The 25,926-nt window shown below is 57.4% G+C and overlaps 1 protein-coding gene across 1 annotated transcript in view; it reads right to left on the bottom strand.

Annotated features, from left to right (window-relative positions):
- Window positions 1–24,220, bottom strand: part of NFIX (nuclear factor I X) — a 93,635-nt gene extending 69,415 nt beyond the window's left edge. Inside the window, exon 1 of the mRNA XM_032884166.1 lies at window positions 24,095–24,220. Coding sequence (XP_032740057.1) covers window positions 24,095–24,121 — 27 coding nt within the window. The 5' untranslated portion in view covers window positions 24,122–24,220. The remainder of the gene's footprint in view (window positions 1–24,094) is intronic.
- Window positions 24,221–25,926: the final 1,706 nt, after the last annotated feature.

Here is a 25,926-nt window from a genome sequence, read left to right as displayed (position 1 = left end):
CCGGCCTCTCCACCTTGAGAGAAGCACTCTTACTTTCTAGAGTGGAGATGAGATGGTAAAAACCAGAAGTGAGTTTATATTCAGCACATGGGTGTTTTTCTGGCATTTTGATTTATACTAAATATTAGACACCAAACAGAAAATGGCCAACATGGGCCTCCTGGAGGATTCTGGCATATTCCGTCTCACAGACCACGGTGCGGGCTGGAAGAGATGCGCTCAGCGTGGGTTGATTCTGAGACCCGTGGTACAACTAGGTGAGTGGTGGGGAGATGGCAGATGGGAGGATCCATGCGGAAGTTAAGGAAACCCGACAAGATCCGGGATTGGCTCTGGGATGGAGGGAAGGGTCAAAGGTCGGGGGAGTGGCAGAGAGATTGGACAGAGAAGCGACCCAGGAGGGCCAGTGGAGTTTCTCAATAGAGCCTCAGGGATCTACACAGAGCACAGTGCGCCCCCTCAAATGCTCCCTGAACAGGAGGAGCAACAGGCCCTTCCCAGGAGAGTAACACGGAAGGAGAACAATCGTCAATTGTCCTTCTCCTGCCAGTTGTCGTAACCTTGAAGGTGGGCAGAGTGGATTCCCAGGGAGCACTCTCCGCTCACCCTGTTCCCACAGGGGCCACTGTCTGGGGTGTGTGGGGGAGTTTTCTGGAAGAGCGGCCTGAGGCCAGGGTATTCCTAAGGCTTGGGAGGGAGGGGAGAAGGTCTCTCTCTCTTCTGTGGGCACACACAGAGAGGACTCACTCAGGTTCCATTAGAAACACTTGGTGTGCCCCTACCGCTGCTGCCTCCTCCTCCATGCCACTGGTGGTGGCTCTAGGCCCTGGACACGCCCCTCAGGAGCCCCAGACAAAAGGGGACTGTCCCCCTTTTGTTAAGAGAGTGGAGGCTCTGTTGGAAGATTACCTGTCCCAGACCCGGCCTCCTTCCCTTCTCCCCTCCCGCCTGGGTTGAGGGCTCAGAGGCTCTGTACCCTGCACACGGACAAGAGCCAAGACAAAAAACCTTCAGACAATTCAAGGCTTCTCCAAGGGCTGAGTCACCCACAAGTGCAAGGGTTCAGGAGATGGAGGAAGCAAGGGGACAGGCAGGCCTCTGAGAAGGAGAGGGGAGGAGGGAAGAGAATGAGAGAAAAAAAAAACAGGGAGAGGGAGCCAGTGATACTGGTGAGAGCAGGGAGCAAAAAAGAAAACCAAATACACTGAGGGGGGGGGAATAAAGTAAAAGCAGACAATTTGAGGGGAAAGGTATTTTCTTCACTTAAAAGAAAAATCAAGAAGCCAGAGATAAGACTTTTAAAATTAACATGGGGTTTCTAGTTTGTGGAAAGGAATTTTTCTGCCTTTGGGAGAGAAAGTCCTCTCTTACTGTCAAGTATATAGAATATGATTTTTTTTAAAGCAACAGTTTTCACTGAAACATTTCAGAAATACTCATGGCAGTTTCAGCCATCACTAGGAATAATGTGCCTCCAAAAGAAAAAAAACTGATCAGACCACAGAAAAAGAGGAAAAGAGCGAGTGAGAGAGAGAGAGAGAGAGAGAGAAAGGAAGAGAAAGAGAAGAAAGCCAAACCTGGAGAGAAAAAGCCAAGTTGGGCCCAAAACTGCAAAGAAAGAAAGGCAAAGATGGAGGGAGAGAAGACAGGACCAAAAAGGAAAAAGAAAAGAAAATTAAGAAAAGGAAAGGAAAGAGAAAAGAAAAGAAAAGAAAGAAGAGGAAAAAAAAAAAAAGAAAACAAGGAACAAGGACAAAAGACAAGGGCTCTGGGTCGGGGCAAAAAAGAAAAACTAGCTAAGGAAAATGACTGCTTCTATCACAAGAAAGTAAAATGTGTGGTTTTCCAAAACTCCACAAAACAAATGAAGTCTTGTGGATTATTTAAGGGAAAATAGGAAAATTCATACAGAATCTCACTCAGTATTCAGAAGTCTTCAAGGAAACAAAATAATTTTCCCAGCTTGAGACAGGTTTTGAAAGCGACCCATACCTACCAACAGTGAAATGTCCAGAAGCGTAAGTTATATCTTTAAAGACAGGGCCACTGTTCCTTATGTTTACAAAAATCCTATTTGTCCACAAACTACTTGCTTTGAGACCCAAATTTATTCTCTCGGACGACCCTGGACACATGCTATACATATAAATATATATATATATATATATAAAAATAAATATGTATATATATATATACATATATATATATTTACGTTATGTATGGCCATGCTAATTTGGATAACTACACACAGTGAGTGCAAATAACTAATAAAACCTTCCTAGGACCAACCAGATATTTCAGTAACCATTTTACTACTGCCTATCTGCAGCCTGGGTGAAAAAGGAAGCAGGAAATTTTAAAAAGCCACAAATAGAGCCCTGATTACTCTGCCCAATTCTTGGGATTTTATAATTCATCCTTGGCCCGAACAGAAAGAGGTCAACATTGTAACCCCAACATCTCCCCTCTCGTCCCACAGAAGAAGGGTCACAAGAAGGCAGAGAAGAAGGCAGTGTCCGGACTCTGGGGCAGAGGTGGAAAGAGAACTGTAGGAAGCAAAAGGAAGGGGCCAGGCTGCTTATCCTAGAGGTAGGTGGGGCCTCCCCTCTCTGGGCAGGGGTGGGGGGAGGAGGGATGGGGCTCTGCAGCCAGAGTAAAATCATCCAAGAATCTGGAAATGCCAGGCATGGAAACCAGAAAATGCACATTGCGAGGAGGCTCACAGAATTTGGACAAAGCGGGTTTTTGGCTGACTTGGGCCTGTTTTCCTCTGCTCAGGAAAGGCAGCCCCACATGATTTTTCTAGCGTCCTCCGGCTTGCTGAACGGAATTGCCCCACACCCCCATGCTGGGTCTAGGACGAGGCCTGCATCAGAACCAGGCCGCACATTCCTCTCCTATAAAACCGCCTCCCTTTCCCTTCTTTTTCTCCTCCTGTCTACAAACTGGGAGCGGTGGCCTGGGATCGGGCCAACAGGCAGCCTCGTTCTGGCTCCAAACACTACCCTGCTCCAGGCACATCTCCCCTCACCCTCCTGGCACCAAATAAAATAGGGTAGGAACACAGGTATGGGGAAGACCATCTATTCTCTTTAGTGCATCTGGAAATGTACTTTCATCCGCTACAGATACTAGAAAACAAAAACCCAAGTCCTTTAATTCACTATTTAGCTTGAAACTTCTTGTGTCACCAAATAGAAATAAAACTGGGAAGGCCAGAGCCCTGTCCTCCAGCTGGAGGGCTACGTGGGGATCCTCCTCCGCGGGGCGCGCAAGGCAGAGGACTGCCACGGGCTTTGAGGGGCAAGAGCAGGGCAGAGCCTGAGTCTCACCCACCTGGTGCGAATGGAAAGTGTCACTCCATGATGGCCAAGGCCCCGGGAAGAAGGAAGAACCCCACAAGCCAGCTTCACAACTTTCGGGGAGAACTGAAAATACTGACAAAAGCATGGCAAGGGGAAACCAGCCCGTGAAGATGAGGTCGGTGCGGGATCCACCATTCCCAGTAAAAATACCCAGAGGGGCAGAGAGAAGGCTAGAGCGAATGGCAAAATGTTGACTATTTGCCTGAGGCCAGCTGTAACCCCAGACCCCACAAAAGGCTTGGGGATCCTCCAGGGAAGGTGTTCCTCTCCCTCCCCTGCCCCTCTGAGACCCCTCTGGTGGTCTTCCCAGGCCCTCTTCAGGAGCTCCGTCAGGATCCGAAGTGACACCCCGCTGCTCTACCTGGTCCACTCCCCCTCCCCAACTCCCTGCCACAGGACAGAAGGCAGAAGGGCCGCGGCAAGAGGAGAGTTTCTCCGATCCCCGTCTCCTCCACGGGGCTGCACTGCTCGCACCCTTGGCCCACAGAAAGCCTATTTCTTGCAGTTGCTGCGGCAACAGGCAGTGCCCAGAGCCGGGGGCAGAGAGCAGGGTGGCTAGGATAGAAACAGCCTGGGATTTTCACTGCCTGAGGGCTCAGGGGAGCTGGGCCGGCCCTGTCTGGGCAAGCGGCTTCCCCAAAATGTACCATTTGAGGAGTTGGAAGGAAGACATTTTTCAATCCCTCAAAATGTGTTGCTCCCCCCAACTAATTTATTATCAGGATCATGGCCAAGAAAACTCGAGAATCCTCATTCCCCTGGTGGCTAGCCCCTGTGGAGGCTGGCACCAGGGTGCCGGGAGCTCGGGACCTGACCACCACTCGGCCACAATCCGTCCCTCTCCAGCTCCCTTTCTTTCTCACCCTCTCTCCCCCTCTGTGTCCTCCAGCTCCAACACAAACTGTTTGCACGGGAAGTCTCCCTCTATGACCCGATTCAGCACACACAAGAGAAAACTGTGGGCGACAGACCCAACGTCCTAACGAACTTGAGTTAATTAATGCTAAGGAAGAAAAGAGGCGCCCTCGCTCTGTTGAATCACGGTTCACTAGCCCTTTCAGTTTGCTGTGGGTGGAGGAAAAAAAAAAGAGGCTTTTTGGTTCAAATATTTTTGGGGGGCGAAGGGAAAACAAAAACACCGCAGAAGGGCCGTGGAGGGTGAAACCATAGTACCTGCCCAGAGGAGCAGAGGCGAGGGCAGCCGAGAGCGTCCTCCCCGAAAGCTTCTGGCCTAAACAGTCCTGGGAAGGCCGAGAAGGAGAAAGAAAAGGGAAGGGATTATCAACTAATGGCCAGCCTATTCAAATAGATTGCTCAAAAAATTATACTGTCAGACTAGGAGAGACATATAGATATTTTTTTTAAGCCCAAACCCAACAACTCGACTTGAACAGATCCGTGAAGATGTTTTAACAGAGCAGAAAACCGAAATATGGATGGCATGCATACAAAAATTTAAGTGTGCAGAAAAAAAGAAGAGGTGGTAATGGGGGGGGCAAGGAGCACAGCTGCAATTTTGCTTTCCAGATGTTGACAGCAAAATGTAATTGGCAAGTAACTTCTTCCTTACCACTTTTCATCCTTTGGTCCTGAGATGTTCAAAATCCTACAGCTAGACCTGAGTCTGCCGGCAGTTTCCTGGCACTGGGTACACACACGGATGGGTCTGGAAGCCTCGTGGGCCACACGCCTGCGAGCTTTTTTATCAGCCCACTAATTTTTACAAGCCCTCCCACCATTCTTTAGCGGGAGACCTAAGCAAAGCCGGCTGGAGGACATTCTTACTTAAATCATCATTTATTATCATTATTATTTTGTTAGGGAAGGCCTTTTCTTTTGAGGCTGGGTCTTCCTTTTTTTTTTTTTTTTTAAATAAACGTCTTAACTGAAATGCCTAAAAAGTAAAGAAGATCGCACACTTCTAAGCCTGGCGCTCGATACATTTTCACAAAGTGAACACACCTGTGTGACCCCACCCAGATTAAGAAATAGAACATTTTCAGCACCGCTGAACAGGACTTTAGTTTTTAACTATAGAGTTCTCGGAGTTTCTAGGCCTTAGAAACAGCTCCTGCCCTACCAGCAATGTCAAGTTCGAGCACCTCCGTATACACGTGTGTTAACAGAGCAGCATACGCTACTCATGTGACCACCCAAAAAAAAAAAAAAAAGTGCGGTGAAGAGAAACCCCTCAGATTCTCACTGCTGCAGAGGGGTTTTGCGCCTCTCTGTCTCTGTCCCTGTCTCTCTCTGTGCCTGGCCGGCTCTGATCCCATCAACAGGGCAACCAACTGTGCAGCGGGGTAACAGACCAGCCGGGCGTGTGTGTGGTGGACAAACAGGGCCCACCGAGCTGAAAGCCAACAGTCATAGTGACCAAGGGGGAGTAAGAGACTCCCGGTGCACCCTGCCCTGTAGGCAGAGACCGGGGGCCTCAGGGATGTGGAGCATAATGGGGGAAAAAGTGGCTCTGCAGAGCCAGGGATTCCTGGAGGGTAAATGAGCACCCATCCAGGCAGGCTGCCCTCATTCCAGTCCCCAAAAGTCTATCAGGGAGAGGAGTGAGGGGGTCCTGGAGCAGAGCTGCCCGGGAAGGGAGGCCCAACCCTGCTGCATCTGCCTCCCCCTTCCCTGGCTCCAGCCCCAGCTGGCTCCCCCCTCACTTTCACTCACACTAAATTTACTTTATAATTTTAAAATTAAATTTTAAAAAAAGCAGGAAAGAGAAAGCACTGAGGCAAAGTACCTCCCACAATATCTCTCCAAGGGGGGGGGTCTGCTTATGTAAAAAGACAAAATGCAAGGGATCGCGGAAAAGTCTAAGCACCAAATAACAAGGAAAATAAAAGAGAAACACATTTAATTAAAAACACCTGAAGCAAATAAATAACTCCTTTGCAACTCGAAGCGGTGCCTGTGGGCACAAGTCCCTACCCCCATTTCTTGCCCACTTTTCCCTTTCCTTTCTCACAGGGAGCTGCGACTTCCCCAAGCACTACAGAAACCCCCTTTTCTGAGCCCATCCACCCCACAACTGGGGGAAGGGCCACGGCAGTCACTTAGCATCCCACCAGCCCGAAGCAAACCTCCGAAGCCCTGATGAAGCGCCCTTTCCTCAATTCCCACATCTTCCCAAGCGATGCCCACCACTGGCCCTGTACTCCGCTCTCCCGCCTCAAATCTAGGCCTGGTAGGTGGTGGTAGCACTGTCCTGGGGCTAGACGCCAGGCCCAGCCCAAGTGGGCAGCTCTCTCCCTTACCACGGGCTGCGGGCTGCCAAGTCGGGCTCAAGGACCGAATTTTCACTTCCTATTGCGTATGGGGCCGAGAAGAAAGAACTGTTCAGCTTGATTTTAAAATATGACAAGGGATCTGAGCCCTCTAATCCTTCGATCTTTAGAAATACTTGATTCTTTTTGGGGGGGGTAGTACAGAGTAGGCATCAAGACTGCCTCTGAGACCCCACACCCCCCACCCGGTTTGACTTTCCCACCAGCCCGCCGCCTGGGAAACGCGCCCTCGGCTGGCACAGGGGTACCAGAGCCCGGCTCCTTTCTTCCTTTCTTTCTTTTTTAAATCGCTCTAGCGCAAACCAGGCAGTGGGTCAGGGCCCAGAGGCGGGGGAGGGAAGAGGAGAGGGTTGTCTCTGAAAGAGGGGAAAAAAGGAAAGCGAGGCTCCAACTCCGGGAGAAGAACGGCTGCCGCAAGTTTCCCGGCTTGTGCCAGTTTGGGGATTTGCGAATCAGACCGGAGCGGAGGGAAAGGCGGGCGAGAAAAAAAGCCCGCATTAAAACTAACCAGCTCTGCCTAAAAGCACGCTTTTCACCCTTAAATAAGACAATGACGAGGGGAGAGAAGAGACGAGTTATTTCTCACTCTTTAATTATTCCAATGCTTAGCATTATTTAAAAAAAAAAAAAACCACACACATTAGCCAATGATACATTCTAACCCTCAACAAAGCTGGTATTTTTCTCTGATTACAGACTTTGCCGCGGCAAACCCGGGCTCCGACGACAGAGGCAGCGCAGAAGCGCGCTCCTAAATGAGACACAATTTTATTAAAATCATAATAATTCCTTGCATTTCTATAGTGCCTTTTCAGCAGTGGATACCCCAGGTGCCCATGCCCGGTTCTACGAGGGAACTGGCGACCAAAAACTCAGTCGTGAGGCAGGCGAGGCTCGCCAGCTCCAAAGAGTGCCACCGGCATGTATTTCTTTCTTTTTTTAACAGCCCGTTTCCATCAGCCTCTGTCTCACGCTTAAAAAAAAAAAAAAAAAAATAATAAAAATCCTTTAAAATCTTTAAAATATTAAAAAAAAAAAAAAGGAGGGAAAAGATGACCTGTAATATAAGGGGAGGAGGGAGCCAAGTGTGGTCTGGGAGCCTGGGGCCGGGGAGGTGCTGCTGGGATGGGCCGCCTCTGGGTTCAGGGTGCAGGGTCAGCCGCTGCCCAGGTCACCTCCCCAGGCGCAGCTGGAGTAGGCTGAGTCATCTGCACATGGAAAAGGAAAAGGACCTAACACCACCAAAGCGCATTTAAGTAATTTGGACAATGAGAAGTCGCGTTAATGATTGGTTTCCGATAGGCCGGCGGGAGGCCCCCTGGGGCACTTTCACTGAAGGCTGGGGTGCTGCTTGAGCTTCAGAGGGGCCGCTGGGTGGCTTCATCGGGACACCAGCCTCCTCCAACGGGTTAAGTCGGGCCCACTCTGCGCTCACAATCCTTTCCCGCTTTTCCATCCTTTCCCCCCACAAGCCGGCCCACGTTGTGCTGCAGAATGGCTGGGAGAAATGGGACAGGGGGGACTTAGCACCCCAAATTCAAGAAGTCATCCGTGAGAGGTAAGGCAGTGTTGACTAGAGGGGGATCTGAGGGCTTTTTTTTTTTTTTTTTTTGAACGTTGTTGGAGACTGCGCAACTCCCGCGCGGCCTGAAGGCAGGGGAGAGGGGAAGGGAAAGCACATTTTCTGCCACTTAGTCACATTTCTTCCCGGTGCCTGCTGGAGGCCAAATGCCCCCAAACCCAGCCAACCCTCGAAACAAACAAAAATCTCCCCTGCTAAATTCCCCTCCTTTACTCCCCCCACCAAAGGAGCAGCGGCTGGGAGAGAAATGGGGAGGCTCTTCGGAGGGAGGCCTGGGGTCTGGAGGCAGCGACGCACGCACGATGAGGGGCAGAGAAGGGACCTTCTCCAGATTGGCGCCCTAAGGTTGCCTGCAGATTCTGGGGGCATTTCACCCCAAAAGTCCTCCGCGCAACTAAATTATTAAGGAATTATCAACATCGCACTCATCCCAAAGCCCTCGCGCGCGTTAGCCCCTGTCGGGGATCCGCATGGGCACGGAAGAGGGAACTTAGGCAAAGGCGGCCCAAGGCCCCACCCGGAGCGCCCCGGGACCCAACCGGCCGACGGGGCAAAACGCCGCCATTTGAGCCCCTTCTGGCGGCGGCCTCTGCTGCTGCAAATGGCGAGGGCCCCGGAACGCGAAACCGGCAGGCCCTCGACGCCACGCGGGGTCACTTTGGGGTGGTCGCCGCGAGGGGTTAGGCCGCGCGCGGGTGGAAGGGAGCCCTGCCAGCTGGGCGCGGGGCAGGGGAGGCGAGGACCCCCGCAGCGACCCGGCCTGAGGCCCCGCAGAGGCGTCATTCTCGGCTCTACTCCTTCACACCTGTTCCCGGTCTCCCCTCACCTGCCCGCAGGGGCAGTGGTCCTTAGTCCTCGCTCAGCGCCTGGCGCGGTTCCGTCCAAGTGACCCAGCCGTCGTGCGCACAGGCGCACAGACTCTCGTCTGGTCGCAGGACGAAGACGAGGACGGCTTCCCGCCTTTTTGCCTCCGCGCACGCGCACGCCCGACTTTGCGCCCGGCCCGCTCCCGGCCAACGGTCCTCTAGTGCCCCAGGGCCAGGGTCATCCGCACCATCGAGGGGTATGTTGTCGCTGTCGTTTCCACCCCGTGGTGTGCAGTGCAGGTGACCGTGACTGTCAGCACCTGTGTCCTGCCTGCCGCGTGGAAAGAACACAGCCCTCCCTCTGCCTGAGGCCAGGAGAAGGCCTCCCCACGACCTCCATCCACCTGTGCCCCCACCCCCATTCCCAGCATGAGCTACTTGTAGCAGGTCCGGGAATGCCACGCAGGAAAAGAACACCTTGGAGGTGACAATGAAAGGAGTTCGTAGGCGGTGGGCACCTGGCAAGGGGCATATGCATGTGCTGGGGCTAGTGCATGGCCCTGGGGGCACCTTTCTGCAGGGGTTTGCAAAGGCACATGATGGGATACACCCGCTTAAGGTGGGGGGTGCAGGATATCTTCTGGATGATGTTGGAGGTGGCCTGGTTGGGTCATCAAAGCGCTACCGTTGGGCAGTGGGACCATCTAGGGAGTCCTGAGACAACCCCTGCCCCACCTCTGCTCAGCAATGCATTTCTATTTTAAGATACCTCCCACCCCTCCAAAATCCACCCCCTGGCTCCTGAGGTCCCTGGTGGGGTGTCCAAGGGGAATCTGCCTCTGCCCCAGGCACACCTGAGGGGAAGGCCAGGAGGCCAGCGCAGGGTCTGAGCTACCAAGCTGGACTCAGGGGGGCAAATGGAAGTTTCGCCCAAGGAGGGGGCATTAAATGGCCTCTTTGTGGAGAGGAATTGTGGGCCGTCACTCAGGATTAATTTAAGCAGCAACAGCAAACACACACCAAAAAGCAACGTCTGGCCGCCAGCACCCACCCCCGCGATTGTGTTTCGGGGAGTGCTGCAGGATTTGTTGGTGTGGCCCGGCCTTTAAAAAACGTGGGGCATCCACAGAGGGAAGGGGGAAGGCTGCTGCCGGCTGGCCCCATGTCCCCGCTTGGTGAAAAAGGGTTTGCAGGTTTGGGACCAATTTGCAGGTTTGGGACCAAGCCGAGTGGGGGGATGGTAAAATCCAAGTGCAAACGTGGAGCAGGAATGGGGGGAGGTTCTATGTAAACTATATATAAAGGTACAAATTTCCAATATAAATATGTCACATGCAGGGTTGCCTCTGAGTAGCAGCTCTGGGGCTCTCACCTTCACCCCAGGGACATTTGGGAAGGCGGGTGTTCTAAGAGAAATCCGGCAGGGCGGTGGGGTGGGAATTAGGCCTCTGCTTCCTGGCTTCCCGGTCTGCTCCCCCAACAACCTGAATGCCGCTTTGGAGCCAGGTGCCCTGGGCGGCCTGGCAGGTGTGCAGCTCACGTGAAACACACGCATGTGCAGGCTGGGGAGGTGTGTACCTGCATGGGCCTGGAGCCACGTGTGCGGGCATCAGCAGTCCTGTGGGCTTGCCGACTCACCAGAGCCCAGCACACCCATGGGGGCACAGGGCAGTACCAGCGCTCAGAGCCAGGTCTGGGCAAAAGGCGGTGGGGGGGGGGAGAGCATGTGGTATGTGTGCGGGGTGTGTATATGTGTGTGTGTGTGTGAGGGGGACCCCATCTGATGTCAGGCAAGGGCGAGTTTATGGGCTTGTGTGCTCCTCGCAGTCTCACTAGGGGTCAGGCCTATGCGTGCATATAAACTGGTGGTGCCTGGGATCCCCCTGGGGGTGCCAGGCAACGGTGTGCTTGGGACCCGCGTCTAATCCTCTGTGAGGGAGCGTGCTTATGCGTGCCCTTGAGAGCCCGCCTGCATGGCCTGCTGGGTTGACAGACACGGGCTGGGCGTTCGAGTGCCAGAGGGCACCGGGATGCTGCCTGGGGGCCGCCCGCGTGGGTTTTCAAGCCCCCTAGGAGCAGCCATGTGTGCTGGGGCCATCGTTGAGGCCAGCAGAGCCTGGATGTAACCCCTGAGCAGGCCAGGGGGCAGGGCCAGCTGCCCAGCCAGCCTCAGCGGCGGGAAGTCACTGGAGGCGTGTTGGTTTTGGCCAACGCAGCTCAAACGGGGGAAGCCCCGGGGAGCAGCAGGGGTGGAACAAAGAAGGGGAAAGTGAGGGAAGGCGGGCAGCAGGGGAGGAGGAGGATTCGTCCTGGAATGCGGAGAGTCTTGGGGAGCAGGGGTGCTGGGCAGCCCTAGACTCTGGGCCCTGACTTGGGGTGAGGGACCTCGCTGGTGCCCACAGCTGCCAATTTCCCACTCCTCCACTCATTCTCCCCCTCCCCCACCCCATGGACTGAGACCCTGGCCCCAGTCAAATGCTCCCGCACCAGGAATCCTGCAATCCCGTATGCACGGGTGAGGAGCCAAATAGCATTTGGGGTGGAGAGCAGGGCTCAAATTTCCGCAGAAAGGGCAGACAGTTTGAGGCCCCTTCCCTGTTTCTTGGCTGGACTGCTTAGAACCTCAGTTCTGCCCATCGGGGGAATGGGAAGGGAATTCCCACGGGGAGGGCCAAGATGGGGAGTCTCCGCTGAATAGGAGTGAGTTGAAAAGTAGGGTGACCTGTTTAAGCCTTTTTTGCCCCGGGGGGCCTGAGTAATTTCTCCTTCCCCCACTTCCAGCCCCATGACCTTGGAACTTGACCTTGTGGCCTCTGTTGCCTCATCTGTAAAACAGGTTACTCATACCTGCCTCACGTTGGGAGGGTTACAAGAGGTCATGTGCGCGCGCGTGCACGCACACACGCACACACACGCGCACACACACACACACACACACACACACTCCGCCTGCTGCCCAGGCATAACTGCTGTGGAGCTGGTAGCTGTTATTTTTATTGTGAGGAGTCTATGGCTGTGACAAGCTGTGACGCTTGGTGTGATCGCGTGAGGCTGGCTGTGCGTGCGACTGTGCCGCTGTGTGTGTGTGCGTGTGTGTGACAGGTTGTGTGTGAGACTGTGCGTGGACGACAGATTGTGCCGGTGTGCGCACTGCCTGTGACAGGCTGTCACTGCGCGACAGACTGCGGGTGGCGGGGTGTTGCGGGTACCGACTGTGAGTGGAGATGAGGCGGTGTGTGGGGCTGGGGCTGGGGGACTCCCGAAAACCTCCCTCAGTGAGGCTCTGGCTGACAGTGAAAGGGGGAGGCTCTCAGGGTCCAGTGGCCCCTCAGGCCTTGACCTTTCTGTCGTGTCCAGTGGGACTCCACTTGCTTGCAAACCTTAGTAGGTGACCGGTCAGAGGGGCCCTATGATAAAGCCGCCCCTGCACCCACTATTGTCAACTCAGGTCCCCTGGCCCCCTGCTTCTTGCTTGAGTTCGGGAGACCCCGGGATGGCCATCAGGGATCTCAGGGTGTGAAGGACCCCAGGTCTGGCTGGCTTCAGTGGGGGGCATACACCCCAAGCCTATTTCCCACACTTTCCCTGAGCTCCAGGCCTGGACAGGGATGGTGGAGACCAAGAGAAGGGAGGGATATGGGGAAAGCTCCAGAAAAGCCGGGGAAAAAATGGAGGGAGAAGGTGAGAAGACCGGAGACTTGCCTGGGAGCTGAAGAACCTGGAGCTGCTTGAGGCTGGGGCCTCCAGTCGGGCTGGACCCACATCAGGTTGTGTGGGTGGGAGGTCAGGACTGGCAGAAACACCCGCTGACGCGGAAGGGCACTGTGTTCCAGGTTCCGCGCTCAGACCCCTGATCTTAGGGACGCTGCATATCAACCCAGCCAGAGGGAGAGAAAAGCCAGGGACTCTCCTAATTTGTGTGGGATTCTACTTCTTTTACCACCCCAGCCCACCTCTTCCCTTTACAGCTGGGGAAACTGAGGCTGAGCGAGGGGAAGGGACTTGCCGGAGCACCAACTCGCGCCCAGGAGACCTGAGGATAGAGGACTTTGGATTTGGAGAAACCTCACGGCTGGAAAAATCCCAGGCCCTGTAGGCTGGGGGCAGCTCCCTGTGAACCCCGCCCCCCTCTTGGTGTGTCAGGATGTGTAGGTTTTGTGCGTGATGGCATGGGCTGTGGTCCACGGCTGTCGTGTGTCTGGTGTGCAAGCCACAGAATGATGTATGTGTCCCTCTGTCGGTACGGGCCTCTGTGCGTCTGTGTGTCCATTCAGGGCCAGCCCCTGCCACAGAGTGGGGAGAGGCATCGAAGCACCCCCCCCCCGAAAGTGTGTCTTTGATACTTGCAGCCTCGGCAGCGAAAAACAAGTTTCCACAGGGCCGCCTTGGGCTGAGGCCAGGCCGTCCTCAAATAACATTTGAAGTTACTTAGCAAACTTTGTTTAGTGCCGAGAGAGGCAGAGAGGCCCGGGCAGCGGGCTTGGGGTGGGGTGGGGGGAGTAAACCGGTTCCTCCGAAGTCCCTTGCCCCTCTTAGGGCACAAGTGCCCAACATGGGGCTTAGTTCCCCTCCCCAAAGCTCCAGAGAGGAGGAGCAGGAATCCTGAAGGCCCCGGGTGACCTGGGGGGAGGAAAGATCTGGGCACCCCACAGAGAAAAGCCTTGCTTTTGCCAGTCCGGGCCCTGGACTTTGGCAAGAATGCCCACCCTGGTCTCCGGGTGGCCCAGAGGCTGATTGCCCCTGGGTCTGGTTAGAAATGGAAGGGTTTACACTCTTCTGTGCTGCCCCCATTCCAGAGCCCAGCTCTGCCAGCCTTGAGGCAGGTTGTACAAGCTGGCTCAGAGCCTGTGTCCCCCTCCAGACATGCATACACACACACACATGCACGCACCCAGAAAGCCCCTGGTGCCCACAGAGCCAGCCTTCCCAAACCCTCATTTCCAAGGTCCCAGCCCCAGGCAGCAGAGAAGGCCTGAGAGCCAGCAATGGCGGGTTTGGAAGTGAGGTTGGTGCCTATGGGAGGGGGAGGAGGAGGAGATGCCAAAAATGGTGAGCCATTACAGGCAAGCAGGCAAGCAAGGGAGGAAACGAGCAGGGAAGATGGAAGCCAGGCGGGCATCCTTGCGGAGCTCTGGGCTGCAAAAGGGGCAGTGAGAAAAGCAGTCTTGGGCCTTCCAGGGAGCCGGCATGGGGGACAAGCCCCAGGTGGCACAGGACAGGCAGGGGGCCGGGAGGCGCCCAACCCTCCCCCACCCCCACCCCAAGCTTTGAAATGGAGACTGGCAGCAGCAGCCGCTGGGCTCTGCCCGGGCATGGGGTGGGGGTGGCGGGCAGGCAGGGCGCCAAGCCAAATGCCACCAGGCTGGGCACGGTGGTTGCCAGCCGGCAGCACTGACCCCACCAGCCCCAGCCCAGAGCCCTCACATCTAGAACTTTGGGGGCGGAGGAATATGGGAGCCCCGCAGAAATCAGAGGTCCAACGGACAAAGCCAGGTCCCCTCGAGCCCATGGGCAGGTCCCCAAGACCCTACAAAGATGGCGCGGCCTGGCACTGCCAAAGTGACGGGCTGGGGTAAAAATAACCTGGGCCCGCCCCGGGGGAGCTAAATCAAGGGGCCCAGGTGGAAGTGCCACTCCGGGCCACCAGCTGCCCCTGCCCCACCCCCAGCTCAGAGCAGCAGGGTTGAGAACACCAGGTGCCCATCGAGGCCCAATTTCTGTATAGGAGAAACCCCAGCCATCTTGTCTCCCCGTCTTGGGCGGGCAGCATACGGTATATCCACAAACACGGATAATGGATGATCTCAGGCTGCACCAACAACAGGCCACGCATGGAGGCAGACGGTGGGGGCAACCAAGCTAAGCCTCATACCCTTGACCTCCGGACTGCCCCCTCCTGAGAGGGAAAAGGGCCTGTGAGGCCATGCTTGAGCTGTGGCAGAGCTACGCTGAGTGGCAGGTCAGCAATGGGCCACAAGGCCTCTCAGACCACCTCTGCCAAAACAGCAGCTGCCCAGCTCTTCGGTGGGCCCTACCTGTCCTTCTCCTCCTCGCACCTATCACTGTCTCAAGTACTGGACACTCCCTTGTTTTTCAGGTTCACTGTCTGCCCTCCCACCGGGGCTGGCACCTCTGCTGATTTTGCTCTCTGATGAGCCCCCAGGGCCTAGAACAGGGCCTGGCACCAGCGAGGTGCTGAGTAGATATTTGTTGAAGGAACGCACAGGCCCCCGGCAGCATCCCCAGCACTCGGGCTCCAGCTGGGTGCCCAGCAAGGTGTGGGAGAAGACATCACGCCCTGTCGGGGTAGTGAAGGCAAGCCGGGCCAGTGGTGGTGCAGAGTGGGTGAGCCGACCACCCACTCTCACTCTGAGTCCTGGATGGAAGAAGATCTGAAGGTCAGGGTGGTAAGGAGGGCCCCAGTGCTGACAGCTGGGGCAAGCTTCACATGGTGGGGGTGGGGGTGGGGAATGTACAGGCTCACTCTGAAATTTGGTAAAGGCCAGAAAAGAAGCTGCGATTCTGTCCCATCAGGAGGATTTGGAGTGGTGGCAATCAGAGAAGAGGCTCAGGCTCTATCACCTCCTAGCCCTTGACCCTGGCGCTAGATATCTCTTCTCTTAGCTTCTCATCTATAAAACCAAGCACTTACTTCGCATTAAGCACTACTTTAAAGCGCTTCCTATAAGCCAACTTCTTTCGTCCTTACCATAGCCCTGTGAGAGGAAACTAGAGGCACAGAGAGGTTGAGTGACTTGCCCAAGGTCACACAGCTAATGAACGTGCCAGGATTCAAACCCAGGAAGTTGGCTCAGAGCCCCTGCTCTCCTAATAACGTCCAAGTGTCCCAAATGCCAACAGTGCCAAACTGAAGAAACCCTGCCTTATTATACTGTCATCCACACACAGAGTGGCACACACACAGCCACAGCTAACCCCTGCCATGCCTGCCTCACATGGAAGGATTCTGGGGACAAGCTGGGAAGGCACTTAGCACAGGGTACAACACAGCAAGCATACAGCACGCTTTAGCTATCACTACAGTTTTTAGGACATCTCATTATAATCCCATAAAATGCTTTCTCCCTGTGCGAATCTGCCAGCCCTTGCTTTTCTTTCTCCAGAGTCAGAAATGAAGAGTCCATGGCCAGAGGATTAAGGAGACAGCCTCACGGAGGACAAGAGTTTCAGAAATTAGCCTCGCCTCCCTCCTGGACTGTCTTGATGGCTTCCAGAAGCAGGACAGTTAGAGTGGGGCCGCTGGGCCAGAGGCCTGGGGTGTCTTGGGCCAGCACAGGCATGTGGGTTCGCAGGCTTCTCCCCCTCAGGTGTGACAAACCAGCACAGGGATTCAGAGTCCCAAATTCTATCTGGAAAGGTCAAGGTAGTGGAATTAGAGGCTAAAAGACAGCCAGAGGGCAGGGAGGCAGAGAGGAGGCCCGAGGAGGGCTGGTTCCAGCGCTCAGCCGCCATTTCCAAACAGGGCCAGGTGTGACCCAGGTGTGAATGCCTGTGTGGCTGTGACGCTCATGCACACGCACTGGGGCAACTCGGGACTGTAACTCCACACCATCTGTGCCTGGGCTTATGTATGGGGATGAGGTCACATTTGTGACAACACCTGGGTCCTGACGAGCAAGACCGTGTGTGCAGCCCTGACAGCATCTTGTCCGTGTGTGTGTGCATACACGAGCACCTGGTGTGTGTGATGAGTATCCATTGAGCCCATGTGTGTGTGACTGTGTGTGTCTGAGAGGATTCGGGCTGAATGTCGCCACTTCGGCACTGTTGACATCAGGGGACTGGATCACCGTTGGTGGTGGGGGCGTCTCGTGCGCTGGAGGGGGCTGGGTGGCGTCCCTGGCTTCCCCTCGGAAGGTGCCAGTAGCCAGCTCCCCTCCAAGTGTGATGACCAAATATGTTCCAAGACATTGCCAAGCGTGTACGTATCGCTGTGTGTCTGTGAGTGTGTGGCTGTGTGCATGTGCTCCTCTGTGTCTGATGGTGGGTGGGAGTGCATCCGTGCTCGTGTGTATGTTTCTGGGAGTCTGACAGTGTTAATTCGTGCACGTGCCATGTGCTTCTCGCCGAGTGTCTGTGGGTCCGTGCGACACTCCGTGGTCCTGTGTGTTTGGCCACAGCGAGGCATGTGTCTGTGCTGTGTGGCTTGTGGCCTGTGATTGAAGGACCCCATGTACCCGTGTGCACGTCCCCACAAGGGTAGCCCACGCTGACGTGTTTGGGTGGGGCGGGCATCTCTAGGTGTTTGTGTGGAAAGGCGAGTCCCTTTGTGTGGGGACGCCCGTGTCTGTGAGCTCCTGATTTAGGAAGGTGTGCTATGCCCGTGCGTGCCGGTGACAGTGTACGACTTTGTGTGAGACGGACCCAGAATAAACCCCTAAGATGATTCCGCGGAAGCCAGTATGGGGGTGAAATCTCCTGGATGCTTTGCCCCCCACCCCCTGGTCCCGACTGTCCTGGGACTGAGAGCTGCTTCCCCAGGCCAAGGGGGTAGGGTGCACCTCTGAGTTGCCCCTTTCTCCAGCTTGGCTCCCACAGATTCAGGTGGGGACGGACCCCTGCCCATGCCCGATCTGTGCTGGGGAGGCTGGAATGGAGCTTTCAGCCAAGGGGGGGCAGGGTCCTCGGCAGTGGTGGTGGCACTGCCCCCTGCCCACTGCTGGCTACCACCCCCAGCTCCCCTCAGGGTGGGGCCCCAGTAGGGGGAAAGCTCCCCAGTGCAACCCTGGCTTCCTATTGGCTACGGATCGCCGCAGTGCCCGCCACCCGCCTCCCCCCTCCCCGGCTGGCGCAGCCACATCGGTAGTGGTGGCAAACACAGCTCCGAGTTCTGGGCACAGCTGCGCCTCACAGAGGCCTGCCAGCCCCACCAGAAGCCAGACACCCCAGCTCTATGCCCCCGACCCCTCCCCACCTGCCCGCCCGGCCAGCCAGGCAGCACGGTCACCCTGGCTGCTGGCCCCCCTCAGGCTGCCAGGCCCCATCCACCCAGCCCCCTCACCCATAAGGCCTGTGCCCCCTTGGCCAAGCCCACTTGGGGGGCCCAGGCCCCTACACACGGCCACTCCCGCTCTCGGAGGGGCTCCTCAGGAGGGGGGAGGCGGCGGGGAGGGGGGCAGGGAAGGGGGGAGCTAGCCCTTCTTTTAGTGAACGCGCCCAGAGCTGGAGCCAAAAATCGAGGAGGAGAGATATTCAGACGGAGCCAAGACGCGTTTGGCAGGAGGAGAGAGAGAGGGAGAGAGGGAGCGGGAGGAGGGGAGGAGAGAGGGAGGAAAGAGAGAGAGAGAGGAGAGAAAGAGAGAGAAAGAAGGGGGGGGGCCTCGGTTTCCAAATCTGAGCTCTCAGAGCCTCGAAGGGACAGCGGGTGGCATGGGAGGTGTGGGACCCAGGGCAGGCTTGATGGTGGGGGCAGTGGGGGCGGAGGGCTCAGGCCCACAGAGACAGCCGGACACCCCAGCTGGCCAGGCCAGGACGGACATAGGCAGAAGCCAAGATCAATGCGCACCCGGCAGACAGAGGGAGGCCTGTGGGCGGCCCAAACACACACCCGCACCTCGCCACACAACGGGCTTCTGTCCATGCCGGGCCAGGGGCACGGGCGGGGCCCACAGTGGGGCCACCGCGGCTGCCCGACCTCATGGGAAGCCATGGAGAGGCCGGCCTGCTCCCAGCCGCTAGCCCGGCCGCCATAGCAGGCATTTCACACGCTGCCAGGAAGCCAAAGGGGGCCAAGGAGAGGCGGCCCTCGTGGTGAGATACACTTTGGTGGCCACAGGGACAAGCCCAGCATGCAAAATGCCATGGGGCAGGTGACACCCGGAGACCCAGGCATTGACACGTTCACCAACATAGGTCGACGTGCATGGGAAGCCACACCGATACAACCTTGGCCGTGACCGTCAGACAGCCAGAGAATACATTTAGTGGCACGCTGACATGCCACAGGGGCCCCATGACACAAAGACGACACCAGGCACCCGATAAACACAGGGACACACACCCGCAAGTCCATGGTTCCCAGATACCGAGAGATGGAGCTTGGGATGACCCCTGGAGACACAGGCAGGCAGCACCCAACTACAGACACTTGGAGACCTGGGGAAACTGGCAGACGGACCCGTGGGGACGCTTGCACCACATGACCATCTACAGCAAAATGGTGGCTCTAAAGCCTGACACACCAGTGAACACACGCAGATCCAGAAGAAGCCAGTTAGCCATTCACAGCCCTCCTCCTGGCTCCTTTGCCTCCACATCTGGGGCTTTGGGGATGGGAAAATGAATACACACCCTTCTTTCCCCTACCCCAGCTCAGTGGGGGAGGGGGGGCAGAAGCCCATCCTCTGCACTTTGTTGGAGGAAAACACAGGTGTCTGTGCATCCTCTGCCTCTCTTGGTCCAGCTGGAGGGAAGTGAGAGACCCCAAATTTGTGCTTCAAGGGCAGATAGAACAAGGACCAAGACGAAAAAAAAAGGCCAGGCTCCCAGCAGGTTGCAGATGGAAGCCAGCGATCAGACACTCACTACCAGAGGAGTTACACTGGCGGCCACAGCTGTGTGCCCATCCCCTATTCACACCCCCAGTGGCTGCCTGACCCTGCCAGGTGCCCACATAGGATCCCCCATAGGCGTCCTAGCCCTACGGTGGACCCAGGTGATACCACTCGTGTCCAAATGCAGAAGCAGCTCTGGAGCCATGCAGACGTCCCTGAAGTCATCAAGACCCACCCCCAACTCCAAGCTCTTCGCCCCTCTCAAGTTTGGATGCTCCTGCATGCTCTAGAACAAGGCCTCAGAGCCCAGCCCCAAAATGGGCCTGGTTGAGGCTAGGGTTGACACTAGGGAAAGGGTCAGGGTAACCAGTGGCCCCCAAAAAGGTATCTGGCCCCCACGGGGCATTACAGGGCTTGTCCCTCCCTTCCTGCCCCCTGCCCACCCCCAACATCCCCTCTCCCTGCTTGAACCCCTGCTGCCCTCTGCCTGGCTGATAGGACTCCACCCAAGCCTGGGCCATGAGCGGGCTTCCCTCCTCCCAAACTCGTTTCTGGCTTCCTCCTCCAGGCAGTCTTCTAGGACTTCTATGGTTGGGAAGTGCTCCTCCCTGCCTTCCACCCGCCTAGAAGTACTCTTCCCTCAGTTGGGAAGGCCTAGGGGAGACCTGATGATGATAACCAAGATGACAAGTCATTCCATTTCCTGAACATGTGCTACAGGCTAGGCTCTGTGCTAAAGCCTAATCACAGTCCAAGAGTTAGGGGCTCTTATTACCCATTTTACGGACCAGGAAAATCTGCAGTTCAAGTCACAGAATTAGAAGATGCAGACCCAGAGTTCAAACCCTGTGCCATCTAATGACAAAGCCCAATTCTTGACTTCTGCGCCCACAGCCTCCATCGGGGACCCTTGAAGCCTCACAAGACATTCCTGGCTCAGCAAGAACTTTGACTCCAGCACCCAGCAAGAAGAGAGCATCCTGCCCCCCCACCAATTAACCCAGCAGAGCCCTTGGCCCCAAGCATGGCCTGCCTGGTCCAGCCTCAAAACATCTGAGTCCAAGCTAGCCCCGAGCACGGCCTGCCCCATCCCCGCTCATGCTTACACACACCTCCTATCCCAGAAGCAGGCATGAAGCAGGTAGGGCCAGAGCCAGGGGGGGAAGGCACCATTAAAAGGGGGCGCTACACTGTGCCAGGACAGGGAGCAATAGCATTGTGGGGACAGAAAGGTGGCCACAGTGCCCCAAGGAGAGAGCTGAGGTGGGGGCATCGGGGAGGCCCCAGCCCACAGCCCCTGCCCTGGAAGGATTGTGTGTGCGGCTTCACAAAAACAGGGGTGCGTGAACATTCCGCTGCTCGAGTGGCTGTGTGGCAGGAAATGTCGGCCCGTGTGCACGGCTGCGTGCACACCCAGGTGAGCCAAGAGGGTTACGTCTTACATAAAAGCATGTGTCTGTCTATCTATCTGTCCTTGAGTCTGTGTGAGCAAGCGCAGGGGTGAACACACACTTGAGTCAGCGTGTATCCGAGTGTATCCGGGAGATATGGCTGTGTCTTCGTAAGCCTATGCCGATACACATGTCCCATCTCAAGGGGGGTGTGCGTGTGTGTTTATGTGTGTGTTGGGGGTGGGAGCGAACATGGGTCCACCGTTTCCTGTGTCTGCAGGCTCCTCCATGGCCGTGTGTCCGGATGATCAGCCTGAGCGGGTCATTCATGTCCCCATTTTGGGGGTGGCGGTGATGTAATGTATGTCCTCATTCTGGTGTGCGTCTGTTTGCTGGGGAAGGGGTCCCATCCATCCACCTCCTCCTGTCTGCCGAGGACTCAGGCCTAGGGCCGCAGTGGGCTCAAGCAGCGCCAGCAAGCGCCCCGCCCAGCCGCCCTGGATTTCGATGCTTTTTCCAGAAGGAGATTCCCCCCCCACACCCCCCGCCCTTCCCCCTCGCCCACAGTGCCTTTCCCCGCCAGGGCCCCGCTGCTCCAAGCTCGTTCCTGCTCAATCATTTATTGACTTTAAAATCGAAGCCAATTCTGGTTTGAAAAAAAGAAAAGAGGGAGAGAGAGCGAGAGAGCGAGAGAGAGAGAGAGAGAGAGGCCAGAGAGACAGAGAGAGTCCGAGACTCATGGAGGGGGGTGGGGGGAAGCAGAGACACGGCCAGAACCAAAGTCAGAGACAGAGACAGGGAGAGACAGGGACAGTCAAAGATATGGAAAGACAGAGGCTAAGAAAGAGACAGAGAAAGAGAGAGAGACAGAAAAGGGGCATTGCAACCAGATATAGAGACAGAGACAGAGAAAAAGATAGAGACTGGCAGGGCAAATTACGGAAGCAGAAAGATTTGTAAAAACAGAGACTCTGGATCCAAGAGATGTGACTGTCGGGAGGGGCAGACAGACCCTGCTGACCAGCTGACAGCAGCCGCCTGGGCGGAGCCGAAGGGTGCGACCCAGAGAGACCATGCGCCCCCTCCTCCCCATCCACCCTGACACACTCAGGCCTGTGACACAGAGCTGAGCCCTTGCTCCCATCTGGGGTGTCACAGACTCAAGCCTTGGTCATGCCCCTGAGTCTGGTTGCTACCCCAGACCCTTCCTGGTCTTATCACCAGTGGACTGGCTGGTATTTTCTTTCCCAGGGTACCAAGTCTTACCCAGGTCTCAGGGGGCAGGCCAGGCTGCTGGGCGGGTAGTTGGTGGGTAAGGGGTGACTCAAGCATGGGGTCTTGACCCCACTAGGCCCCCGAAACACCAGCACGTAGTCCAGCCAAGCATATCCCCAAAGGCAGCCACAGCTCAGACCCTGCTGGTGAGCAGGGTTGTCATGGGACCCAAGATAGAGTGATTGGTCCATCAGAGGCACAGATCTGGGGGGTCCCCCAGGCTGCCATAGTGGCCAGAGTGCCTGCTTACACCTACATGCATACTGTGATACATACATGTACCTTTGTACCCTCACCGACACTCACACCCAGTTTTGCACAGGAAAACCTGCTCCCTGGGCCACACACACGTCGGTACCATGCAGGCCTGCCCCCCCTCCCCGCCAACTCATGGAAACGACATGCAGACCCCAAGATTGACACACACATACGCACTTGCATCTGTGGATCTAGGAGTGTGGTGCGGCCACGACTGACACACAACCCCGACAAATTCTCTCGCCCCTCGCCACCCTCTGCCACCTGGTAGCAGCCGTATTCACTTGGACTCCCACTCCCATCTGTGGGCACACTTGGCAGAAGGCTGGCAGGGCTCAGGCTGGGCAGAGGAGACAATTAGGACCCCAGGCCTGGCCTAAAGATTCTCCTTACACACGCAGGCCCTACTGGCAGGCAGGGCTAGGCAGTCCCCAGGTGTCCCCTCTTCTGAGTCCGCAATGCCCGCAGTAGCCTGCCCCCCGCCCCCCGCAGGCAGCACTGCCAAGGCCACTGTGGGGCTCTGGACAGTTCTTGTGCCCTCTCAGAGCCTGGGTATCATGGCCCAGGGAAGGTGGAGTGGCAGGGCAGGCATCCCCCGCGCTTTTTCCGCCGCCGATCGCCGCTCAGGGAAGTTCGCTGGAGGCGGGAAGTGCTCTGCTCCCGCAGCGCGCCAAGGTCGGCTCTGTTGTGCCCGTGGCTGACCCGACGGCGTGGCCGCAGCACGGTCGGCGGCATCCACGGCTGTCTCCCGCCCCTCCCGCCTCCGGGCAGCGGGACGGGATTCCCCCGGCCCGCCCGGTCCACCGCGCCGCAGCCAGGGTAGCTGGGGCCGGAAAGTTTGCGCCGAGGAAAGTTTGGGGAGGTGGGGGGGCCGCGGCTGCGACGTCCAGGGTCGGCCGAGAGGCGCGGCCCCGGCTGGCAGCGCGCCCGTCCCTCCCTCCCCTCCCCTAACCCTCCGAAATTTGGGAGCCCCGCCATTTTCTTAGCCCCGCTCCCATGTGAGGCCTGAACAAAGACTTTGGGGCGACGCCCGGGCCGCTCGGCCGGCCCCGGGCACCCCGGCTGCACGTTGGGGCCGCCACCACGCATACCGGCCGCTGCCACCCTCGGGAAAAGCTGCGCCCGCCCCACAGAGCGCCGCGGGACCCAGTCCCAGCTCCGAGCCCTCGGGACCACCCCCTGCCACTCTGTCACCCCTGCAACCACTGCCAGTGGCCACGCTGCCCGGGTGCACGCCACAGTCGCCCACCGGTCGGCGGGAGTCCACCGCACCCCAGTCGAGCGCGCGCGCACACGCACGCACCACACACACACACACACACACACACACGCACTCCCGCTCCTCGCTCCGGGGGCAGCGCCACGCACGCAGCCGGCCACCCCCGGAGCTCCCACCAGGAGTCCTCCGGGTGGCCAGGGTCGCACGCGCACCCTGACGCCCGCCTGCGTGCAGGGACTGCCCACAGCACGGCTTGCACCCCTCGGCCGCCCGCAGTCTCACTCCCCCCCCCCACCCCGGGCCGCCGCGCGCCCCCTCCGTCCGTCCTCCCGCCCGCCCGCCGGCCTCCTGCGCCCGCTCCCCTCCCCGGTCGCCCAGGGGCGGCGGCCGGTACCTGGGTGAGGCAGTACGGGGAGTACATAGCTGGGCGCCCAGGCGGGAGCGCGGCGGCCGGCCGCGGCGAGGGGAGGCCCGGCAGGCGGCGGCCGCGCTCGGGCTCCGGCTCCGGCTCGGCTCCTCCGGCCTCCGCCGCGCTGCGCCCGCCCGGCCCGCGGCCCCGCGCTCGCCGCTCGCAGGCTCGGCCCCGCCGGCTCCGGGGCCGCCGCCGCCGCCGCCGCCGCCGCCGCCGCGCTCGCCGCTGCCTCTCGCGTCCGCTGCTGCCGCCGCCGCTGCGCGTCTACTCCATGCCGCCGCCGCTCGGCCGGTCACCCTCGCCCGCCGCCGCCGCCAACGCCGCCGCCGCCGCCGCGCTGTGAAAGTGAAAGTTTAGACAAAGTTTGGAAGCGGCGCACTCCGGGGAGAGGGAGCGGGCGGGCGGCGCGGGCGGGAGGAGGGGCGCGGGGAGGGGCGGGCAGGGCGGGGGAGCGGCGGCCGGCGCGCACACACACACACATGCACACACACATGCACACACGCGCGCGGGGGCGCACACCGACACAGCCACCCCAACACGTGCTGGCCCGCGTTCCATCGCAGACACACGCTGACACACAGCAGGGTTCGGACCCCGCCACATATGTCACGTACAGAACGCATTGCCACACGTTCCACGTTCCAACAACGAAGCACACACAGACACCTACACACACACAGCATAGACACACACCCTGGTGCACCAGTCCGCGACCCACACGCTGACAGGCACACAGGCCCACCATCACACGATGATAACCTATACACACGCATTCCAGCAATGAACCATGCTTAGGCCAACACAGGCCTTCCACGGACACACACTGATACACACCAAGAGACACATACACCCTTGCGTGCTGACACGTACGGTTCACGCTGACACACTGACAGGCATGATCACACAACCACACTGTGACGCACTCCAGACATACAACTCCTATATATAGACACCCACAGGCACACACAAAGCGACACTGAAACATCCTGGCAGTAGCCAGCCGGGCACACAGAATGACACTAATAAAATGAAGATGTGCTAACACACTGTCAAACAAACATAAGCCATCAGATTACGGCATGGCATGCACATGCCCAATGACACAGGGAAGGAGCACACTGACCCTGATACAAAAAGATACAAAGTGTCACTGATACAAACTGACATTAGCAGTCACAACAACACAAGGACATATACAGGACACACCTGGTGCCCAGATGGACCCCTGGGCCTTGGGTACACTGACCAGTAGTCCAGGGGATCACTCCAGCCATGCACACAGGTATGACACACACACACCCAGGCCCCTCCTACACCCCAGCCTTATCGCCCTCATGCAAATACACAAAACACACATACGCACTTGTGCTTGGCCCCGATCGTGGACATACACAGATCTAGCAGGCACCACAGAGCCCAGCCTGCAGGGACAGAATGGGCATGGAGGCCTCAGGTTCACGTACACTCTTGCCCCACCTCCACCCCTGTGAGACTCCAGTCTCTCATGCAAGCTCCGGAGCCCTCAGAAAGGAATGGGGGCAGAAGTGGGTACTGAGAACCCTGGTGTGGGGCAGGGGGAGCCCTTAGGTGACCCCTGAGGTGGGCGGGGAGGCGTTGCCTGCAGCCCCTGGGCAGCTCCTGCTGAGACAAAGCTCTCTCCTGCTGCCAGGTACAGCCAACACCTTCTCACCCTCCCAGGGCCAAGAAGCTGTGGCAATACTCAGCCCTGCATTGTCTGTGGGAGGGGTGCGGGTGCCCAGGTGTGTGCGTGTGCACGCGCGCTCGTGCTGGGCTGGCTGTGCAGGGCTGCCAAG

The sequence above is a fragment of the Lontra canadensis genome, unplaced genomic scaffold (assembly GCF_010015895.1).
Source record: "Lontra canadensis isolate GAN:19392208 unplaced genomic scaffold, GSC_riverotter_1.0 scaffold88, whole genome shotgun sequence".
Classification (NCBI taxonomy): domain Eukaryota; kingdom Metazoa; phylum Chordata; class Mammalia; order Carnivora; family Mustelidae; genus Lontra; species Lontra canadensis.
Note: the sequence above shows the minus strand (reverse complement) of the source record. Positions and strands in the feature narration are given on the sequence as shown.